The sequence below is a fragment of the Numida meleagris genome, chromosome 4, assembly GCF_002078875.1.
Source record: "Numida meleagris isolate 19003 breed g44 Domestic line chromosome 4, NumMel1.0, whole genome shotgun sequence".
Classification (NCBI taxonomy): domain Eukaryota; kingdom Metazoa; phylum Chordata; class Aves; order Galliformes; family Numididae; genus Numida; species Numida meleagris.
Window position 1 is genome coordinate 34,960,442 of NC_034412.1, and position 22,457 is coordinate 34,982,898.

At 41.0% G+C, this 22,457-nt stretch overlaps 1 protein-coding gene across 2 annotated transcripts in view; it reads right to left on the bottom strand.

Annotated features, from left to right (window-relative positions):
- RNF150 (ring finger protein 150) overlaps positions 1-22,457 on the bottom strand; it is a 119,142-nt gene that overhangs the window by 49,400 nt on the left and 47,285 nt on the right. For both annotated transcript variants that reach the window (XR_002438174.1, XM_021395412.1), the window contains exon 2: positions 2,729-2,979. Coding sequence is in view for 1 of the 2 variants with exons in the window: in XM_021395412.1 (XP_021251087.1) it covers positions 2,729-2,979 (251 nt within the window). In the remaining variant the exon portion in view is untranslated. The remainder of the gene's footprint in view (positions 1-2,728; positions 2,980-22,457) is intronic.

A 22,457-nucleotide genomic window follows, 5' to 3' on the forward strand; every position in this document is an offset into this window, starting at 1 on the left:
GAAACCAAGACACAGTTACACTGAGTCAGCTGGGAAGAAGTAAAATGAAAAATGACTTAGGGATACTTGAAGTAATCAATGAAAGATGTTCAGAAATCTTGGTTTTCTATAATTTGACTTTTTCTGCTGATCTGAATTTTGCAGTTGGCTACCCTGTCCCACTCCCTTAGCACAGAGCCCAGGCTACCAATCCCGAGGCTGAATTGCTCCTGGTAGCAGCCTTGCTATCAGCCAGAGCTAGGAAGGGTATGCGTGATGGAAGTTAGCAAAGAGGTAAGCGCGAGTTCTTCTTCAACTAAGAAAATACTGGCCCTCACAAGCTCTTGTTTTAAAAATGTGGGATTTAAAATCATTCAGATGTCAAAACAAATGTAACCTCCTTTTTTTTTTATTATTTTTAAAACTGAAACCTAATTTACGAGTCACAGCTTTTCACACTTACAGAGACAAGCAGTCAGCGTGCAGTTAGATCTTCAAGCACCCTGGGTAGGAACTGATGGCACAACTTCTCTCAATAGGCCAGCTGGCTCCCTCTTCACCTGAAGCTCTATTTGTACAAACATCTCAACCTTACCCTTTGAATAAACTTTAACTAACAAACAGAAGAAAGCACCTTTCTTTACGCTGGCCAGCAATGAAGGTGCTTACAAGAAATAAGCACAATACCTCATACAGATGGACAAATGCAAGCTAGAATGGCAAAAGCTTTTGAGATAAATGACAAAAGAATCATGTTCTAAACTCTATCCCCACAAGCAACAAAACACATTTCTCTTGAATATATCAGAATATCCAAGAATTTGTTCTTCCATCTTCACATTACAAAAAAACGATGCTCAAGTAAAAAAAAAAAAAAAAAAGCAGAACATTTGAAGAAGGAACCCTCATGAAAAAGGCAAGAGCAAATTGAGCTCTTCTGACAGCTACCTACATTTCTATACTCCACAGCCAGGACTAAAAAGGTCACTAACAGAAATGGTTGGATTTTATCCATGTGTGTCACCATGTTCCATTTTTTATAAGGAAAATGCAGTAAGGGAATTAGAAGATAGGCAAAACTGAGTGAAGAAAGTATATAAAGAAATTGTAGTTTGTCCTGTATAATTAATATGGCTTTGGAAAAAAAAAAAAGGAATAACTGCTTCGGAGGCCTGTTTTCTTATTCTTTTCAAAAACAGAATTAGTATTAATAACAAAGTTATCAAAACCTCTGCACAGGATAATTGTTCATGCACATGTTAGTCTTGTTTAAACTTTGGAAAGAAAAGATTGGAAAGAAAAACTGCTTGAACACATAAACTTGTAATTGCAAACTATGATGTATAACCTGAAGGGTGCTTCTTATTTTACTGGGTTTCATGTTTATGTATGTCTACTTACACTACTAATCTGTATAATTACTTGATTGAAAGCACACTCAGGGTACTCACATACATAAATTAGGCACACATGTGCTTTAGCAGCCAAAGCATCTGAAAATTACCACAGCCACTAGAGTCACAGTGATTCTGCTGCCAGTGATGCTCAAATTCCAGCTGGGATGGTCTCATTTTTACTATTCAAAATTTCATGGTCTATATTTAAAAGTAAAATATACTCTTTCTGTCTGTAAATACAGAGCAGCTGCTCTCTATCTCTGAGGATGCCAGAGCTTCAATGGGAGTGGTGAGGGATCCCTATACATTAAGTTTATGTCTGAGTACAGCAGTACTTTCTTCTGCAAGAGAATTATTAACAATCCCAGTTTGAGTTTTTCAGCAGAGCAAGCAAAGCAGCCCTCCTTCTGCTGGAACAGGAGTTTATTAAGGGTCCAGAAACATCTCTGAGTCACAGGGCATTATTTTTCCCACAGTAAAACGGTCATCTCCTCAGATTTCATACACTGATAACAGTTCCTACTGCACCATTAGAATGAAATGTAGAAGACTCAGTTTTGCAGTTCTGCTGATGCCAAGATTAGTTGGATCCGGTCAAGAAAAGATGAAATTTATTATCAACATCGCTACTAATATTCATTGCTGAACTACTATAAAGATTCAGTGAGCTTTATAAACCCAGAGGGCCTCAGGACCTACCACCCATCACACGATGCTGCTGGCTTCTCTCCAGCTCCACAGGTTTTGTGTCTCTTCCAGGGAGAGGCTGGACAAAATGCCATAACCAAAACCAAAGGTTTAATAATATGGGTGGCTACCACTGCACCACTTACATGTTCAGTGATCCCTGCCAAATGAACAGAAACATCTTTTCCTTTAAAGGCCCTTCTGAAGAAGCATGAAAACACTTCCTGTTCTTTTTAATCTTCCCACATTTTGCAAAACCTTATTTCCCACATATACTTTCACATGCCTCACCACATTTTAGTTATCATTTTGATCGTAAGCGTTTTTATTTTTATTCATTTCTACATCACGTCGCTATGTATAACAAACTAATCTTCTCAATAATACACATAGTCATTCTTTCTGTCTGTTTTATGTGTGAAAAAAACCCCACATAATACACACACTCTATATTCATTTTTTTTTCCTTAATCCCATCTATACTTGAATTCTTGGCTTCTTCCACACACGGGTATTTTTATATCCTCATTCTTTCCACCACTCATCATTATTTCTTTTTAAACCACACATTTATTTCCCTCAAATTTTACTTTAATGCTATTTAAAATTGAATCCCACGGTGATTATTTTATTGGAAACCAAGACCCATGGCAGCGCTAACTCACCTGATTCCTGTCCCTGGCATTTGCGTAGCGAAACCGCTGGATGTAGTAGAAGACCAGCCACGCCAGCGAGATTATCATCAGCACGATGAAGGAGATGGAGACAAACACCACGGACGTCCGGCTAACGTACTTCTGCAGGTTTCGTGTCCCTATTGTTATATACATCATCACAGTGATGTTCCTCTCCAGGAGGCTCACTATCTCTTTTCCTTTGGGTTCAGGAATCATTATTGCTACAACATCATCTAGGCCTGTCATAGAGGAGAGAGAAAAGGAACTTTAATTAGAACAGCTGAACGCAATGTAAGAAAATGACAAGACGCTGAGGTAAGGCAGTAAAGCAAAAACAGTAACAAAAAGCTCCTCTTTCTCCTGATTTTCATCAAGAAGTAAGCTGGATGGATGTGGTGAAGTTTTCAACCGGAATAAGTTACACAGTTCACTCCTATAAAGCTGATCTCTGTGAGATACATAAAACACGTTTCATGGTTTGACAAACACAGACATCCAGTTCTGCTGAGGCTTATCTAGCGGAATAGTGCTGTAATCACCACAGAAAGAGAGACGTGCTGGAGCTAGCGTAATTCCCTCCAACACCCCATACACTTATCATAGCCCATTTTGCACAGCCACGAAGCCCCTCCAAATTCCCACTCAGACCAGAAGTGCTTCCAGTCACCGATTCCCACAGGGCTGGAGGGTGAATGCACCAAAGCGCTGCTGTTTTTGCCCAAGGCCAGGGATGGGAGAGGGCTGCGGGGACAACAGGATCTCCACACGTTCCACGTGGAGCTCACAGCTTGCCCTGTGCCACCAAGGCACTCCACAGCCTGAGCCTACCCCGGTGTTTACGAGCCATGCTGAGAGTCAGCAGCACCATTTTATTTCATAAAAAATGTTACTGCTGCCCAGTTCAGCCCCTGACATAGTTTACAGCACAGCCCCACAAGGACATGTGTCAGCCCAGCCAAGGTGGTAAAGGGGTGTCCATTACTAGGATGGGGTAGGCTCTTTCTACTATCCTCAGCCCTTCTGAAGCCATAGCCCTGCAAAACTAGACCCTTCCATGACTCTGCATCATTTTTCCTTTATGTGTAGTGGTGGTTTTGTTTTATCTATGTTACACGCTGCTGAAACTATTTTCCTTTCTTTTATATGCCCTGTGTACACAACGAATAAAAGTCTGAAATTGTCTGGGATGAGGTGGCTTGTTAGATGCCTCTTCTAGCTTTATGGATAAAAAGAACTCCTCTATGGTTAATATTAAGAATAGTGTTCTTTCCCTACACAAAACAAGCGTATACAATTTTTACGGCTAAACTATATTTGGCAATGGTCAAATCCAGAACTATACTAAATAGCTAAGTACAAACAATATGTACTTTAACACAGAAACATGCCAGATACAATAGCATCTACAGTGATCATGAACTGGAATTCAGAAAGGAAGGTACAAACTTGAAGGGGGGGAGGAGGGTTGAAGTCAGAGAGGTGAAGCAGAGGTGAGAGCTTTGACATTTCAGCTGAAATCCCAGAAGATCAGTTCGCATGTTGTAAACTCCATTGCCACCTGTATTTTGACTATGGAAGGAGGACAAAAATCCACCTACTGTGGGACATTCATAGACGTGGGAAAGGATTGCCTACCTTCAGACTGCGTTTCTGACAGCATCCCCTTCCCAACCCAGGCAGCACCATGACCCTGTCCCCGTGGTCCAGCTCAGATATTACACCACCAAAAACCCTTGGGAAGTATAAACCAGGTTTTCAAAGGCATTTAGATACCTAAAGATTTCAAGAGGAGTTTCACAAAATTTCAGACATACTAAAGAGGACAAGTGGGTAGCGTTCTATGGAAAATGCTAACTGTGGTGGAAATTGTTTCAAATTCTGCTGGATGCCTGGGTGGCTTGGAGGTACTGAAATAGCCATGACAGACTGTTAGCTACTCACAGACAAGATATGCTGCAAAGCTGGGAACAGAACCCTCCTTTCTCAAGTCTTGGAGCAGAGGTGAAAATTGCACCACTTCTACGATGGAAAGCCTCACGAAAGGGCTACATCCCTGATTATGAACAGGCCAGTCAATGAATTGGGTGACATCACTGGTTTACCTGGATCAAAAGAATTTTAAATATCCATGACAGACAATTTAACCTTTCTGCTGATATTCTTCCATAAAGTGTAATGATTTTCAGGTACTTCCTTTTCTTGTCTAGTGAGGCTCCGCCTTCAGCAGTCAAGATAAATTTACCTTCGCAACATATCCGATACCTGTTTATTATCAAAGACTAATGCAGACATTACCCTAATGGGCTATGGAAAATTTGCCGTGTTTCATAATGGCCAAGAAAGGCACCGATGATGTGCCATGTCACTAATTTTCCTACGGTCAGTAAGACAAACTGTCTGGAGCACTGCTAGTCTTTTTCACAGCTGCTCATATGCCTTACTTAATTCCCTTTTTTAAAGAAGAATAACAACTTCAAATCACTCCATATGCAAACCAAAGCAACAACCTCACAAACAGCCACAAAGTACCCACAGCAAAAAATTCCACAGCCAAAAACAATGAAAATAATTTCATCAGCTTCTCTCAAAAGCCACCACTCTGATCCCCTTCCACAGAACGGCCATCTAACATCTTCACTGTGATGTACGATGTGGTATGGAAGATATTACCTGAAAGTCCATGCTAATGGGAGGGACAGATGCAAATATTTTCAGTAGAAAATACAGGTAGCGTCTTAACTGTTTGATTATCCTTAACCTAAAATGTCTTTAAAACATGCTTTTAGCATCTTTACTATGTCTAATTCATCTGAACAGAGCTCAGTATATTTCTGGAGAAATATATTTGATGGACAATGGCCATATATAACACACTGCAGTTGAAGAATCACACTCAATTAATTATGGCATTAATGCACCTATAATAACAAAACAAGGATTTCACAGTAATGTCCTACCTTCTTTCTTTAATATCAAAGAGAGAGACAAAAATTATGATCTCCTGGATAAGTTTGACCTCATTCCTGTTCTTCAGCACCTGCCCTTTCTGATCAAACTACAGTGCAGCTTTCAGTCTTGGATTCACTATGGAAGCATCATGGAGTGATGCTCCACTAATACGAACCACACATACCTTCTCTCTCGTCCTTCCATCTCACTGCTAGGACGACCTACTGCCATCTCTGGTCTAGGGCCTTTCACGATACACAAAATGAGATACTAAGTATATTGCCATGGATGTATGCTAAGCAAAACCGTGTTTAGAAATGCAAAGTCAGAAGGCAGCTATTTGCAAGAAGCAGGCAGCTGCTTTTATTTATTCAAACACTTAATGTACTCAAATTGTAAGCTATCTGGTTACTTTCTTGGAAAACATTACAGTTTGTAACATGGCATTCTTGGAACAAAAAACAACAAAATGTATCAGCAACAAACAATCATCAGGAAGATTTTTTTTTAGCGCTTTATTAAGTTTATGATAATTTCTCCAAGGCATTATAGAGCATGCCATTTGATCAATGAAGCTATTCAGTTTTTAATCTCAAATACAACAAATATTGGGAAGAAACAACGATTACCAAGTATTTATCTTCCTTTCCTCCCTCACATCACAATATTTTTATATTATCAGTGTTTCAGTATCTGATGGCACATGGGAAGCTTGTATATACAGGAAAACTATACATACTCCAGAAGAGAAATCATGTAAGGAGCCATCAAGGCTACAGATGATTTCTATGCTCAAGTACACATTTGTTCAACAGACTTCAGAAGAACTATCTGGTAATATGTACTGACGCTTCTCTTGTGAGCTAGATGCTAACAATGCCTTTCATTACATCCACAATGGCAACTGCACTTTGTGGCGCTCTTGTTACCTAACACATTTCTTTTCTTTTTCTGGCCAAGATTAATGCAGACTTTGACATGATTTTTTAAATAGCTGTCAGGATGAATCAGAGATTCATAAATCAGAGGTATTCAGGCTGCAGTGAATGGATTTTCTTCTTCTTCAGCTTAGGAAACACTTAACATATCAATGTTCTCTCCTCATGTGCCAATAACAAAACAAGTAAGGTAGAACTTGCAGGCATTCGGGATGTTTAAACTCCCTTCAGATTGTTGAAGCACATTCACCTCACCAAACATTTCTGGGTGGAGAATACACGCTGCTGATCTGCAGGCAGCAATTCAGCTTCTGCACTCTGCATTCCCTGCTATTATGTAGCACTGCCAAGGGGGGGCAGGCTTTGCTGGCTCCAGAGGGGCAACACTGCAGCGCTCTGTACAGGCTCAGCTTGGCTCCCAGTCACAGGGTAACCCTGTGGCTAATCCATCAGTGGCAGAACAGTCCTACCAAGCTGTGGCTGCTTTGTTCACTTAAAAAGAGTTGTTCTGGAAATAATTCTGAATTGCCCAGGCACTATTCCATCCAGCGTGGGTCATCCTGAACTCTCCCTTACCCCAGCCTGCAGGAAAAGGAGTAACATTTTGCCGCCATCCAAGGACAGGAGTAACCGTTGAAGGGAGGGAGGGAGGTGGATGCAAAGAGTCTGCAGCGAGCTCCAGCTCTCCTCTGCCTCCTGCATGAGGTGGTGCTCAGCAAAGCGGCAATAACATCAGAGAGTATTTTCAATGGTGAGATGCGCACTTAAGAAAAATACCTGGGAGAACCTCTCTAAACTGTCCTCCCCCTGCCACAGCACTTGGTTGTGAAATGCATTTCAGCTGGGAGGCTTTTTACGCCGAGTTGCAAACTTTTTAAAGTGTAACAATCTATTCACTGGTGACACGGGAAAACAAAGACTTTGGCTCTGTAACCGGTGGCTTTTATAGCCCTTACATCTCAAGAAATAAAGAGATTTTACGGGCAGAAGATGTTTGTAAAATTTTCCACCTTGTAAACAGGCTTTGGCAACAATCCTATCACGTTTCTTGAGTCTGCTTTGGGAGCTGTGGAGTGACATTGAAAATGGTCCTCTGGTCTCTCCATTAGCAAACAGGTCCAGCAGTGGGGGGCTGCTTCTTTAATGCTTTGTCAGCTTTTGATTGAGGCTCTAACAAATGGTATGTTTCTGATACATCTTGGAAAATTTAATTCTTCATGCTTGGCAACTGCCAGAAGTCAGAGAAATAATTAATTGAATTACTTGAATAGAATTCTAATTTCGGAGGTATATAGCTCTTCTCCAAGATGTCCTTTCAAGATGTCAATGCGGATTTCTCTTAAGCTGTACATCAAAATCAGCTACTAAAGTATTTCCTTTCACAGACTCTGTAACAGAAAACTCAGACATCATTTTAGAGTTCAGAAACTGCCTTAATGCAATATTGCTCATAACCTGGTTTGCGCTGGAGGCCAGGAACAGACGCCTCACAGGATGGTGCAAGAACCTAAGCAATTCTTCCTTGACACTTTAAAGAAACAATTTCATTTGTAGGAATCAATTTCATTAACTACCACCTATGGTGAAGCGGTGAGACAAATGCAAATCTAAACAATCTGACAGCCTGCCAGTGCCCAGCTCAGACTGTAGTGTTCTGGAAGCCCCACGCAGCATGAGCCAATTCAGCAGTTGTGCTTCCAGACAGCTCAGCAGCCTAGGCTCTGCACAAGCACTGGCTGTGCTGCCACCCATGTGGTTGCTCTCCTGCTACAGCCCTGCTGCTGCCTGAGTCTGCGCGAATTACAATACAACCCGGATTATGTGTAACATTTTAACGCAAATTTGGAGCAAAGCATGGACTTTAGGATAGTATTTTTTTTTTCTGCAGAACAGTAGCTTAGCTGGGAAATAAGCATCAAAGAGGAAGAAAAGGAATTCATGCTGATGGTGCCATACTTGTGATTGCCTAAGACTGTCTAATCAAGACTGGTGTGTTGGACTATTAAGAAGACAGGACCTTTTGCTACAGGCTTTGTTCTCTTTGAAAATACTACTGCTTATAATACTGTTTGGTTTCTTTACAATGAAATGACATGGGAAATAGTACATATGTTAATCAGATGGCATTTCAATTGAATGTTAATGCTGTATAAATTGTTCCAGTAATTTCACAGTTGCAGCAAGAGTAACGTCTTAAAGACCATCTGATGAGAGCCAGATCTTAGTTCTTCTTTATGGCACAATTATAAAATGACCAGAATATCAGCTGATCTGTTTTCTTTTCCCTTTAGAAATAAGCATAAGCTTAAATTACATTTTTGTGAGCTCAAAAATTACTTTTGGAAATCAAAGCAATATTTTAGGAGAACTCATTTCTGAGTCTCAACTGTTTCAGAGAAGTAGCACTGTAAATAACACTTAAAGTCTTGGAATTTTACATAGGCCAACTGTGAAGAACTATCTGAGTAAAAGGATAGTACCCTGCAGGAAATCTCCTTTATGCTGTATTTGCAGCACTGGTCTCAAATTGAAGCATTAGTAACTGAGACAAGAGGAAAAGATTGCCATAGAGAAGAACAATATATAGTAAATAACAGTAATACACAGTTGATATATCGTATATCTTAGGTGAAATGGCTACAGATTGTAATCTACAACCTCTTGCATAAAACTAGCTTGGCGCCAGAGGACTAGAAAAGACACCAATTTCTAATGAGGTTTCATTATAGGCAAATACAGGTACTTGCAAGTTATTCAGTAAGGTTCCTCACGAAAGACTCTTAAAGAAAAAAATGTCATCTAGCCATCTCTGAACAAAATGGGAAGGGCCTCGCATGAAAAAATAAGAGGTTAAAAGCAGGACCTTTGTGCTGCAAATCAGAAAGCTACCAAATAGCAGAGATACCCAGGAACCACAAATCGCTGGAGGATGAGAAGGCAGGACTCAACATTCACCATGCTTATATTATTCCCCAGTTAGGTACTGTTTTTGTTGTGTTGTTTTTTATTTTACCAGACAGTGGGCCACAGGCCAGACAGACCTTTGGGCTTAAACGGTAGACTTAACATAAAAATGTTAAGTAGGCATTAAAATTTGCATCTGCCCAGGACAGAAGCAAGATTAAGTCAGGTCTTGACAGCAAAACTACAGGGCCAAAGTCAAAGGTCTGATGAAGCCAAGAGGCCCCTCTGCACTGCAGTGGGGAAGGCACACCTGTTTCTGCAGCCTATAATAAACACGAGAAGGGATAGGGCTGAGACAGCTGGTGCCTCTTGCTTCCCAAAGCCTTTCCCCAGGGGAAAGGGTATGCTCTAGGTGCAGAGGCTCTCATCTTGAGGTGAGGGCAGGCTGCAGAGCAGGGTGGGATGCACGAGACTTTGTCCATTGCTTGCTGCCTGCGCCTGGGTGCCCAGCCAGGAAAGGAGGGCAAGAGCATAGCCCTCAGCCCTTGCTGCTGCTACAATGCAGAGCCAAGCACCTCCTAGGGAGCACAGCCAGAGGAGAAAAACACACAGGGGAAGGCCAGAAACAGGGACAGCGGAGCAGCACGTAACTCCATTTTGATGAGTGGCAGGGTAGATAGGCATGAGAACGCAAGTTTTCACTGTATGCTCTTTTCTCCTAATTACTCCAGAGCCCTTGCTTTGCAGTGACGTGGGTTCTTTTATCTCCTCTCATCCCCGTTCCCACTTTGCTTTCCTATATCTCTGTTTATAAGCAGAAAGAGATTTTCTTCAACTTATCCTCTGCCTCATTTCTCGCTTCTTCTTGGCACTGCTAGTGCCCTCCTTGGTCCCTTGCCCATCTTCCAAAACACTCAGCTGTAAATCAGGCCTCCTTATAAGGCAAGCACAGCGTCTGCTGGAAAGAGGAGTGACACCTTTTCCCTCCAGCGATTCCTTTTCCCTGTTATAAAAGAAGGAAACTCTTCCACGCAAACTCTTCTTTTTTTTTTTCCCTTAGACAATCTTATTGTCACAAATCATTTCTCTCTGCAGAAGTACAAATATCTAATGGGACAGTTAAAGAAAAAAAAACCACTGTATTTAAATAACTGATACTGAAGTTTTCTCTTTGGTCCTGAGGTGAACAACAATAACCTCCAGCTGAGATATTCTCGGTTCATTTCTTTTGATGCTGAAACTAGGAGAGGCAAGATGCTTCTGGCTGTGATCTTCTCAGCAAAAAGCAGTCTCGGGCACTTTTTATTACTGTTGAGGGAGAAAGAAATTTCTGTTCATGTTTTTGTAATCAGTGCTGATCTTATCAAGGCTGTAAGAGCTCAGAATACATTGACTTCCTCTAATTTTATGCAGAAACTGCAGCAAAGGAGAAAGAAGTAAACAGCTATAAAACTTACAAAATCCAGCTCAGCATGATAGCTGCATTCATCCTGGGCTTGTTTCCCATAGTGTCAGCTCACCAGAACTAACCAACACTAATGAATCAGCGTGTTGTTATTTATTCACCTTAATTACAGAAGAAAAAGGACGGTTCTCTGGGAGGTTTCCCCAAGCCCAGGCCGAAACCAAGGCACAAGCTTCAAGGCTTTCTTATCATAGCCAAGAAAGTACTTAATGATAACCCCTAATCATTTGTTCTGAAGGTATCTCTGGAAATCCCCTTTGTTTTCTAAACAATATTTGATGACACGTGCCACTTGCTCTAAGTCTTCCGTTCTAGAACTTGCCTTGCAATGCTTTGCATTTTCTTCATGTACAAGATGATCAGAGAGAATCCTTCAGGCAGGTCTTACAGCTAGGATAGACTTAGGCTCCAGCTCGTAGCAAAACATGCCACAGCGATAACCTTGTCAGGGCTGTGACAAGGAAGAAGCCTAAGCAGAAGCCGCCTTGCTAACTTCAGTGGAATTATGCCAAAAGAAAATATGTCTTGAATAGCATCTGAAGTAGCTGGGATAGAGTGCAGTCCAAACACAAGCCAGTTCCTGTGCCTGGCACTGTTAGAGCAGTATAAATACATTTTCATTTACAAATGGGGAAGCTCAAGCAAACATGTTGAACGACTTGACAAAGGATCACTGAAGACAAGTGCAGAGCATCTAAATCCCAGCCTCTGTGAAGGAAAGATGAATCAGCAGAATGGCTTGTGCTGCTCACATCCTCCCAGGGCTCAGCACAGCCCTGTGCCTACCTCAGCTGCCCTCTCCTCCTAGCAGATCGTCCTGCATGGGGACATGCACGCAGCTTGTCACAGCAGCTTATGTTAAGCCCTCCTCCCTTCAAACTACAGATCCCTTCTCAGGTATGTCTGTACTTTGGGTAATTAGGACGTTTGCACCGAATGGAAGAGAAAATTGAGGTCAGTAGGTAATACTGAAACTTGGGGAGGTCTGCAGTGGCTCCCACAGCACGCTACCCAGAGACATGCCAGCAGCCAGGAGCAGTGAAAGTTAACACAAAGCATGGCTTCCCACTGCAAACACTCAGTTATCCCACAGCCAGCTGCAGCACACACCTGGAATTCTTCCTTGCAAACTTTAACCCCATGCCTTGACAAGACCTGAACACATATGAAACACGCAGGTACACAAAGAGCTGTGGAGTACTCAGAGATAAAAACAGGAGAAGCAAATAAACGGTGCTGGAAGTAACTAGAGCTGCTGTTTGTGTAATTGATTAAGCTATATGGAATTACGCCCTGCTAATAGAGTTATGTTCTGCTTGTTTTGCAAAGTTCATGAGCAAGGAATATTGAAAACACACAGGAAATTAGGAAATAACCATGAGACTATACACAGAAAAAAAAATGTAGTCATTACCATGCAGATTAATCAACAGCTTTTCATCTACAGAAGCAGTGATTTTTTGGTGTTATAACAAATCCTGCTTGTTTACTCATGAAGTCAGAGAAGATGCTAAAAAAAAAAAAAATACTAGTGCCATATGCAAAATAAACAACAGTTGAACATGGAGAGGAAAATATAATTAGGAACTTTCTGAAGAATTAAAAAGAGGAAAAGAGAAAGAGAGAGAGAGAGGAACAGAGAGAAATGTGTAAAAAATCTCATTTCAGCTGAAACACCCAAGTTCTAAAACCACATTTCAAGCACTTCTAGCACAGCTGGAAATACCTCTCAAGCCCATGAGGTTTCATCTACAACTCTAGCTGAAAACTGTTAATTACAGAAAATAGATGGGGACCAGAAAAAATCATTGGTTCTCATCACTGGTCCTATGACTGGGACAGCATCAATTCCCAGCAGAAGTCTAGGCATCTTCAGAGTCTTGTAGCCCCCTCATACCCTCTCCACCTCTGCCTGCAGTACCTGGGTGTAGCAGATTAACCCACGGGTCAGCAGAGCTCTGGCTTAAGGTCGTCCACCTTGGCAACTGAATTAGCAAGCAGGGACAGCTCAAGAGTGCCATAGCTTTCCCATGACCTTCTCAGCCTCATTTTCACACTGAACCAAGGACCAGGCATTGCAAGCTGGAGGAAAGGTGATATGGAAACACTGCTGCTGGGAGAGGGGCAACTATGTACCTCCTCCACTTGTGCCATCAACCTGCCACTTGAAGTAGCTTTACAGGACACCTGATTTTCTCCAGAGAAGAGATAACTTCCCAAAAGAGGCCCTCAGACTCCTTTGCCTATTAATCCAACACAGAAAATCCCCAAACCAAAAGATTAAGTGTGCTTTTGAGCAATGCTGTTGGGCGTGTTCCAGTGTAAGTGAGTCCTGATCAGCTGGGCGAGAAACAGGTTCAGAGCAGCAATCCTGAAACTCTGTGGAATTGCTACAGGGGATTTCCTCTTTCATATCTCAGATGAAACTTGGCCACAAGTGGGAAAGCACCAGATACCTGCATTGCTCTGCGCAGGGTGGATGGGAGTAGAAATGACTGACAAGAACAGTGAAAGAAAATGTAGTGAAAGAAAGTGGTGGAAATGAATGGCAAATGTGAAACAAAGGGACAAATAAACCTCATCTCAGGCAAAGGGTCAAGAACACTTGGGCAAAATGAAACGAGAAATAAGCTAAATCTGAGGGGAAGTATTGCTGACACGCTGTCAAAGCCTCCAGAAATTGCTGTACATCCCTCAGCGTCACTGGATTTTTATGGGAGTTTTGCAGACCTCCATGATAGGAGCCCTTAGTCATCCCTTTGAGTCCTGTCTTGCTCAATCATTCCTCATACCTTCGAACATACTTTTCCATGTAGGGGATGGAGAGGTTTGATTAACAGTGGCATGTTTGCCAACACTTTTTCTAGTTGCTGCCATCTTAAAGAACAAGACTGAAGAAAAGGTCTTCAGTCATTATGCTCAGCTAAGTCGCAGCCACAAGCTTGAGCCTTCATCTTTGTCACCTCATGTTAGCATCACAGAGATGATCGATGCCACAAGTCTTTGTACCTTCCACAAAGGCGGCAGTCTAGCTTTCATGTAGAATTAGATTTCATTCGTTCTTAATCAGTGATAACAAATCATTCAGAAAACTACAAAGAAATGCTGAAGTTTCCTCAGTTCATGTAACCTTTCCCTGCACTGCTTCCCAACCCTTGGAAAAGCATACACTCCTGGGGGCCCAGTAAGAGCCGCACATCTGACCTGCAAAGAGTCCTTTTCTGAGAGCAAGTCAAGGGAAGCAGGACAGGCAGGGTGCCAGGAGCCATACACTGCACACTAAATAAAGGCAGACTTCTCTACATATGCTATGCTGCATTGAATCTTAGCAGCTCACTGTGCTATCATGGCCTTAGACATTTTCCAGCTCTCTCGGTACATTGTACTGCTGAAATGGCAACTGGTGTATTTTTTAAATTTCCCATCAGATCTCCTGAAGACCAGACAGAAGTTGAAAAACCCCTCAGAGAGTTATTTCAATGTTACCACGTGGGAAGATCCTGTACTGATGCCATGAGTGGCATCATCACTAGAGACTGGCTGGGTTAAAGGAGAATAAAACTGATTGGAGAGAGGAACCCAACGTGCTTAGTACCTCGAAGGAGACCAAGTGAAAAAGGACTTCAGAAGTGCCAGCTGCAAGTTCCCGTGTCAGCAGATACCAGCACCATATGTCTTCCAGGTCTGTAGACAATGGGAAAGAAGTCATCCTGGGTGTACTGAATGACCCCGAGCCGAGGAAGGAAAGGAAGAGAAACATGCAAGGCTGTGTCAGCTGCCTCCTTCAACATGTCATTCAACCAAACCACTGAACCCACCCCAGTTAAGGCCATAAACCAATTAGGAGGGAACATTTGTAGCCTCTGGCTGTTTGTGAGCTGTAAAAAAAAAAAACAACCTACCAAATGCCTGCAAATTTTGGAATTAAGCAAACACTTCAAAATAGAGAGGGGTGTGTCTTATTTTGTTTTACATCAGATATAAACAAGGATAATAAAGTCTGCCTTGTTTTTGCTGAAGAGGTCTTGTTTGCTCAAGAACTTTGTGAAGGAAACCTTCCATCCTGAGGAAGCGGCAGGACTGCAGAATCTTTGGGCCATCCTTTTCAGGTGCTATGGTAAAGGCTACTTACAACAAGGGACATGTTCCATATGCTGAAATCAGAAAGGCAAATCTAGGGAAAATAAGACAAAAATCATGGGAAAATGTATTATCTAGCCTGAATAAAACTCACATCCTTTCTCACAAAATTAATTTTTATAACATTAGTCTCTCTAATACCATTAGCTTTGCATTTCTCCAGCTGTCCATACAATCCCTTAGGTAAACAACACTTAAAATGTCTAATGTAAAAAGGAAAAAAAAATAAGATAAATGTTAGGTCTTAGGTCTTTCCTGTATTATAGCAAGCATAAGCTCAAACAAGATTGAATTTTGAATCAATAAGGTTAAATTCTCAACGCTGAGGCGAACCAGTTTAAAACCATTTTTAAGCACATCAACTTCTAAGAATGCAAGAGTACAATAAAACTTCCAGGGATGCTTCACACATCAGGGAGAAGGTCTGGCAGGCAAAAACTTCGATTTTTAACTATAATATTAGGGTTTCTAAAGACATAATTCAAGTAAGAGGTTGGGTTCATATGATAAAAAAAGAATAACATAAATAGAGATGTAATTGAGAACAACTGAAACAAAATTCAGAACAAGTCACCTAAAAACACTGATGGTGAGGGAGATGTTTGCTTCAATGAATTCCTAGATATTTTTTTTTTTAACTTTTTTGTTGTTGTTTGTTTGGTTGATTTTTTTCCTACCCTACTAAGCTATATTGGTATTGTTAATATTCTCCTGACTGATTCAACTGCCAGCTCTGTAGTTTGGCCTAGGGCTGATTTAACCATGTCTGATGTCTGCTTCTGTTCGGCCTAAGTCAACAACCAGCCTGAGCCCTGCCTCTCACAGCAGAACATGTGGCAGCTGCTGAATTCTCCATGTACCGTTGCCTCTGCAAAGCTCTCTCTATGCCAGTCTTTAGCTATACACTGGTGAGTTCAGCTGAGCTGCCTAGTGCCAGAGATTTGCTTTTCTGTATTTGACTCTGTCTAGAAATGATTTTCTGATTCCACAAAAAGGTTGGAAGATACTCCCTGGAGCAGTAACACTGAGGTCCTCTACGGCAGCTGTAATGAGGTAGGTAAATATCATCAGCTTAGAGAGGGGCAAGGTGTCTAAGTCACAGAGAAACTCAACAGCAGAGCTGAAACTGCAGCTCTGTTTTCCCAGCTCACCCATTCAGGTCTGCAAGCTCCCCTTCTGGCTTCACTAAAGCATAGGGATGAGCAACCCAAAATACCAATGACTTGCATGCAAAATAAGGAACAGTTTCTGATTCATTAGATCTTGCACTTACTTAGTGTAACTCCCCAAACATACCTAGTAATGCACTGGAGGATAACCTAGCCCAACCACGAGCCACGACACAGCCTGTTTCTCATACAAGACAACATAAGAAAGCAGATCGGCTGCAGGGGAAAGCTGTCATAGCTGAACTAGGCCTGGGCCCCTGAAGTGATACACAGAGCCTGTACTTGCCTACGAGCAAGGTGGTGCTTTGAGGAACCAGGAGCCAGGCGATGCAAACCAACACGAGAGGGGAAAAAAAAGAAAAAAAAAAAAAAGAGACTGAAATCTGGAAAGCAGTTAGTCTGACTGGACAGCCAACCAAACAAAAAAGCACCACACTGGGACAGAGTTCAAGGGTAATCTTATGGCAAAAAAGTATGAGCCGGGGATTTATAAACAGGAAATAGTGAGCAGAAGCAGAGGCACTGAGAGTAAAATCAGAATAACGCAACTGTTCACAGATGCAGGGAAAGTGTCTCAGGGAGGCACAAAACATATGCAGAGCTCGGTTTATTGAAAACAGGATCAGAAGGTGACTTGATTGTATTTATGCATGAACGTATCTCTATATATGCACATGTCCTCAGAAAGTAATGGTTAGTAATAGAGCCTCTGTCTATCTGGAAGAAAGGTATAGCTAGAATCAACAGCTGGAATCTTATGGTAAACTTTTCAAATTGTAAATAAAAAAAAAAATTCAACTGTGAGCGTTATTAAACAGGGGGAAAAGGATTTCTTTATTTACTGAGCAGGTCCTTTGGGATGAAGTACATATGCAGCTAGTACAGGAGAAATTGGCAGAAACAGATAAGATTAGAAAAACCTAAACATTCCTTTGTGGTTTTTAAAATGTGCACTTCAGCTTCATAGAATCATAGAATGGCTTGGGTTGGTAGGGACCCCAAGGATCATCAAGTTCCAACCCCCCTGCCACAAGCAGGGCCACCGCTTCTCAGAAGCCTGGAAACCTCAGGGTGGTAAACTTATCAGGTCTAATTTCAAATACGTCCAGCTATCATAAGAACAAAGTCTGACAAAATATGAACATTACTGAGTTTCTTTCCACGTGGACAAATGTCCAATTAACTCTTCAGCAAGGACTTGCCTTTGGTTCAGTTGCCAATATCTGCCATTAGAACTGTAACCTTTGGGGCTTAAAGTAACCCGAGTACTGAAATGACACTGTTAGATGGGAAGTTAAAGATCACCAGACATTGCCATTCACATGCAGCAGTCTCACTACAGAATTCCTTCACAGAGCTGGGCTTCCTTGGCTCCCAGAGCGTGACCAAAGAGGCACTACAAGCAGCATGCTACAGAACATGTACTATCTTTCATATGGAGATGTTCCAACCCCAGCACAGAGCAGAAATCCTGAGTCAAAGCAAGAATCAAAACAAACAAAAACAAGCTGAAAAGAGGAAAAACTCCAGAACTGAAATACAGCAGAAGTGTTTTTTCAGGCCTGAACTAGACAAATGAACTATGTGAACTGAGGAATAGTTGGCAGTGGTAACTAAACCGCAAGCTCTGCAAGATACATCCACCTTTAGCTAAAACTACACATCAAGCCTGAAAACGTTTGGAATATGTAGGTCTTTTCATAGCAGAAAAAAAAACCAACCAAAAAACCAACCAACCCTTAACAGCATGTAAAAGTCTGAATGTCTTGGAAAAAAACATTTATGCTTCTATAGAGGCAGAATGTTTCTCTCTTGATCTCATGTGGAAGAAGTTGCAAGAATCCTTTCTAATGCAACACAGAGAAACAATTATGCTTTGGAACCTTATGCTTATCAAATTCACGTGGAGCTTGGACACACAGCTTCTTTTAAAACTCTTTATAACATACACCTTGCTATGGCAGCAATATGAATATCTCAAAAAACACACTCGTAATATATGAAAAGCAAAGGCCTTATAAACCTTATTTTCCCACTTTATGAGCAAGTAGGGAAGGTATGTATTACTATTCATGGACCTTTTCTCCGTAAATCTAGTTCTCCCCGCATTAAAATTGAAGTTATATCTTCCACTGGTTTTTAATGACGCAGGGCCAGAGCCTTAGTATGTAAGGCTAATTATGTCAGGTCTACTGAAGAGAAGGAAAAACATACCACTACTCAAAAAAAGCTGGCTATTTTTATTTATACATTGCCTTTTAGACAACATGCTTTATGAGAGTGGCTTACTGGACTTATTTTCCTAGCACAGGATATGAGCAATTCCTATCGATTATGTATGGAAGTTACAGACATCCTGGAGAAAGGGAACAGGGCCCCAAATGTCCTGGCAGGTGTAAGAGAAAACTTTTTCTTAACGTGCTGCAGTATTTCCAGCATTTTACAGCTTGTCATTGTCAGCAAAGTACAACTGCAGTCTTCATGAAATGACATTTTAAACAGCAGCCAAAGGCACTGCCAGGTATATGCCCTGGCTAAAACAACTCTGCAATCTTATTTCAGAGATGTTATTCCCTAAGAGTTACTTAAAATAAATTGTAATTATTGAAAAACAGTCCCCCTCATAGACAAAGATATCCTCTTCTTCTGCTAAGTGTATCTTTTTTCCACTGTCAAATGCATGCAGGCATGATAAGAAGGAAAGGGTTATAGCTCTGATGTGCTTTTCAGATATTACATCTCTATTTTTCTTTACAGATGCCATTATTCTTATGTCACCATTACCAAATCCTATAAAGATGTGTGTTTCATAATTGAATGATACAGAGAAATTAATCTTCCTCATCCTTACATGGAGCATTTCGTAGCCTTCCAAGTATTGTTATTGGAAATGTAGACTTAGGAAAATGTGCAGTTCAACTCAAGTTGAGGTAGATCTCTGACCACACTGCAGTGGCTTTGCAGGATATATACACAGCTGCATATTTCTGTTGATATGTGCTACATTAGGCAAGGAAAATCTTGTGTTTCCTTAAAGTGCTACTTATAACATCAGGGTAGTTAACAGTAATCTCCCTCCGTGAAAACACCAGCCAACCGTTTTATTTCAGGCAGTCTTCTTAGCCAGCAGTTTTAGTGTATTTATTCATCTATATTCTTAAGACGCTTACTACAGAAAGGTTGAAAACAAAATAAGGAAATAAAGCAGCGTTACCTGCACCACAGGGAGGTACTCTGCATTAATCAGGCAGTTGTTGTGTTCTCCCTATCTACTCCCCAGGGAGCAGTCTGGTTTCAAGAGAAGAGTCACCATCACATAGATGGAAGGCCTAGATCTCACAACGTACTTGAAAAGACCCACAATTCTCAGAGAACATAGACCTTTTGTCCATACTTGATCTGGAAACATAAAACAAAGTTCTGCAGTAATCCTCTGGTCCTAGCAAAGAATTCAGCATTATTCTGATGCTGAATGTAGAAGGCTCAAAAATAGGGGTCCGGGACTTCTACGACAAGCACAGCATGAATGCAAAGCAGGCAGAACTGATGGTAACCTGGATGCAAGCAAAGATATAAGGACAGCAGAAGATAAGGTACATGTGGTTTTCTTCCATCAAAGCTGCACCTGCATCAGGTGTCAGAGCTCATCGAAAGGAAAAACGATTTCCTGAGAGGCCATGATACCAAACAATGGTAATTCTGAGAATAAAATGTTGTAAACCTTACTGTATTATGTACACATTTAATAACAATGCAGCTGTCTGCATGCTTGAGAGTTTAAATCTCTGTGTCATGAGACAGGAGCACTGTTATCCCATGGTCCTTCCTGCTGAGATTTCTGATTCTGCTCTGCTCACGTTCAGGATGGTTTAAAGCAGCACATCAGTTACCTAATTCTTATCAATATTTTGGAGCTCTTAGTATTTAGGCCAGGGCCTCACAGTGCCTCTTGCTTATGTTAAAGTCAAGTTTGACTAAGTCCCCTCTCACTTCTCATTTTGTTTCTGTGCACCTAGTCTTGAAGCAATTCAAGGACAGCAATTCAGCAAATTCTATGTTATTTATCACATTAAAGAAATTCAGAAATAAAAGAGGGAAATACCAAAGCTTTAAAAGGAATTTAGTCAATAAGCAACACTCTACATGAAGCTACAGTTTATGTAAAAATTTCCCAAAGCAGATGAGTTCGACGGTCTCAGAGACTGGTATATCAACAGACAACATGTATAGATAGATCTTCTACTCCAAAAATACACTCCAAACATTAAAACCTGGATAGCCACATCCAGAAGTTGGAATAAAAAGAATAAAAAGACGTCAAATTCAATTCAAATCTTCTCCAGCCCAGACTTTTGATGATCAGTTCTTTAACATTCTTTTAACACAAGACTGAAATAATAAAGAAGTACATTGATAAAGACTTCAGATTTGTAAGTAAATTCTTCAGAGTTCCTTTTCTCCCTGCCGATGGACAACTGTTTTGTTGTAAGTAGCACTGTCAGGTTACTAAGAACGTAAAAGGGAGGACCATGGATACAGAGCAGTAGTTTCAGACAGTTGTCGCATTTGCAAACAAAATAAACCTAGCTCAGAAAGAGTCATGCGTTTTGAATGTTCTAGTGCGTTGTGAAAAGCATTTAAGTCAGTACAGAAAGGGCATTGATGAGGAAGAACACTCTTTAATAAAAACACAGACCAAGCTTTGCATTCTGTGTGAACAACAATTACAGTCACTCTTGCCTTAAAAAGGTAGAGAGATGGCCTAAATGACTTTTTGAGGTCCCTTTCAATGCTATTTTTACATGATTCTCAGTTACTGCATTGTCGCAGGCATCATTGTAGTTCCCAAAAATATTCAGCTGGTATGTACTTGCAAAAAAAGAAAAAAAAGAAAGAAAAAAGAAAACAATAGAAACAATGCATTCTACCTGAAACCCTTTTACAGATCAGTTGCTTGTGAGTTTTTTCTCAAAATCTGAATATGGCAGCTTAAATCTTGGAAGAAAGACAAGAAAAACATGGATAAGTTATATCTACTATTCTAAATGTTGGATGCCTTAACATCACCTCAGTCCAGCTGGTAACAAGCTAGCTATGTCGATGTTCTTCCTGCAGCTTAAAAAGACAAAATGTTCACTCTATGCAGACACCTTGCTCTCTTCTTCAACAACAAATAGATCTCACCTGACTCATTCAGATTAGTGGCCTCACTTTTAGATAAATTGGGGAAAAAGAAAAAAAAAAGAAAGGATTAATACCCTCCAAAGCAATTCATACACTTAGGCAAGGGCAGGCTGGATGGGGCTGTGAGCAACCTGCTCTAGAGGGAGGTGTCTCTGTCAATAGCAGGGGGGTTAGAAGTAGATGATCTTAAAGGTTCCTTCCAACCCAAACCAGTCTACGATTCCACGATTCTATGACTAACCAAAATCTGCAGGTGAAGGAGGAACTTGATCTCCACACACCAAAGGCTGCTTTTAACTGCAAAGCTGTTTATCAGTTTACAGTAATTTGTAAAAAGTTGTTGCAAAAAGCCCTTTGGAAAGAATGACCACCCTAGTCAGCAACATACTTTGTTACAAGGAATGAGAGAAAGACCAGGAGTGGAATATGGTTTTATTATTATTTTTTTATCCTTCATCAGAGGTCATAGCAGAAGTGCATGTTTTTAAAAAGACAGGCTTTGTCAAGGATACAGAAGGGAGGTCACTAGGCAATTATCTCAGTAAGATGCATTGACCTAGAGGTTTGAAATCTGTCGGTCCATTCTATTTTCATTCCCCATTCAGACTTCTTTCTAGGAAAACATACTGTGGGCAGCTTTTAAATCAGTTCTCCCACGTCAGGCAGATTAGTACAAAACAGAGCACAAAAAGACAAACAAAGCTGACTTCCAGCTAACCCCAGAGAAACTGGGAGGACAAGTTATCCCAAAACATACAGAATCCTGTTTCCGAATGGAAGTGGTGGACTTTGCATGTCAAATGATAGCTGCTACATAAACACTGACAGGGGGTGCTACCATAAATGCTACAGAGCAGTAGGACTCTCCAAAAAAAAGAAAGCAGTTCATCTGCCATATTGCAAATCTACATCTAGTAGCTTTTGCAAGGTTGGTTATTCCAACTTTTGATTAACTGTGGGGAAAAAAA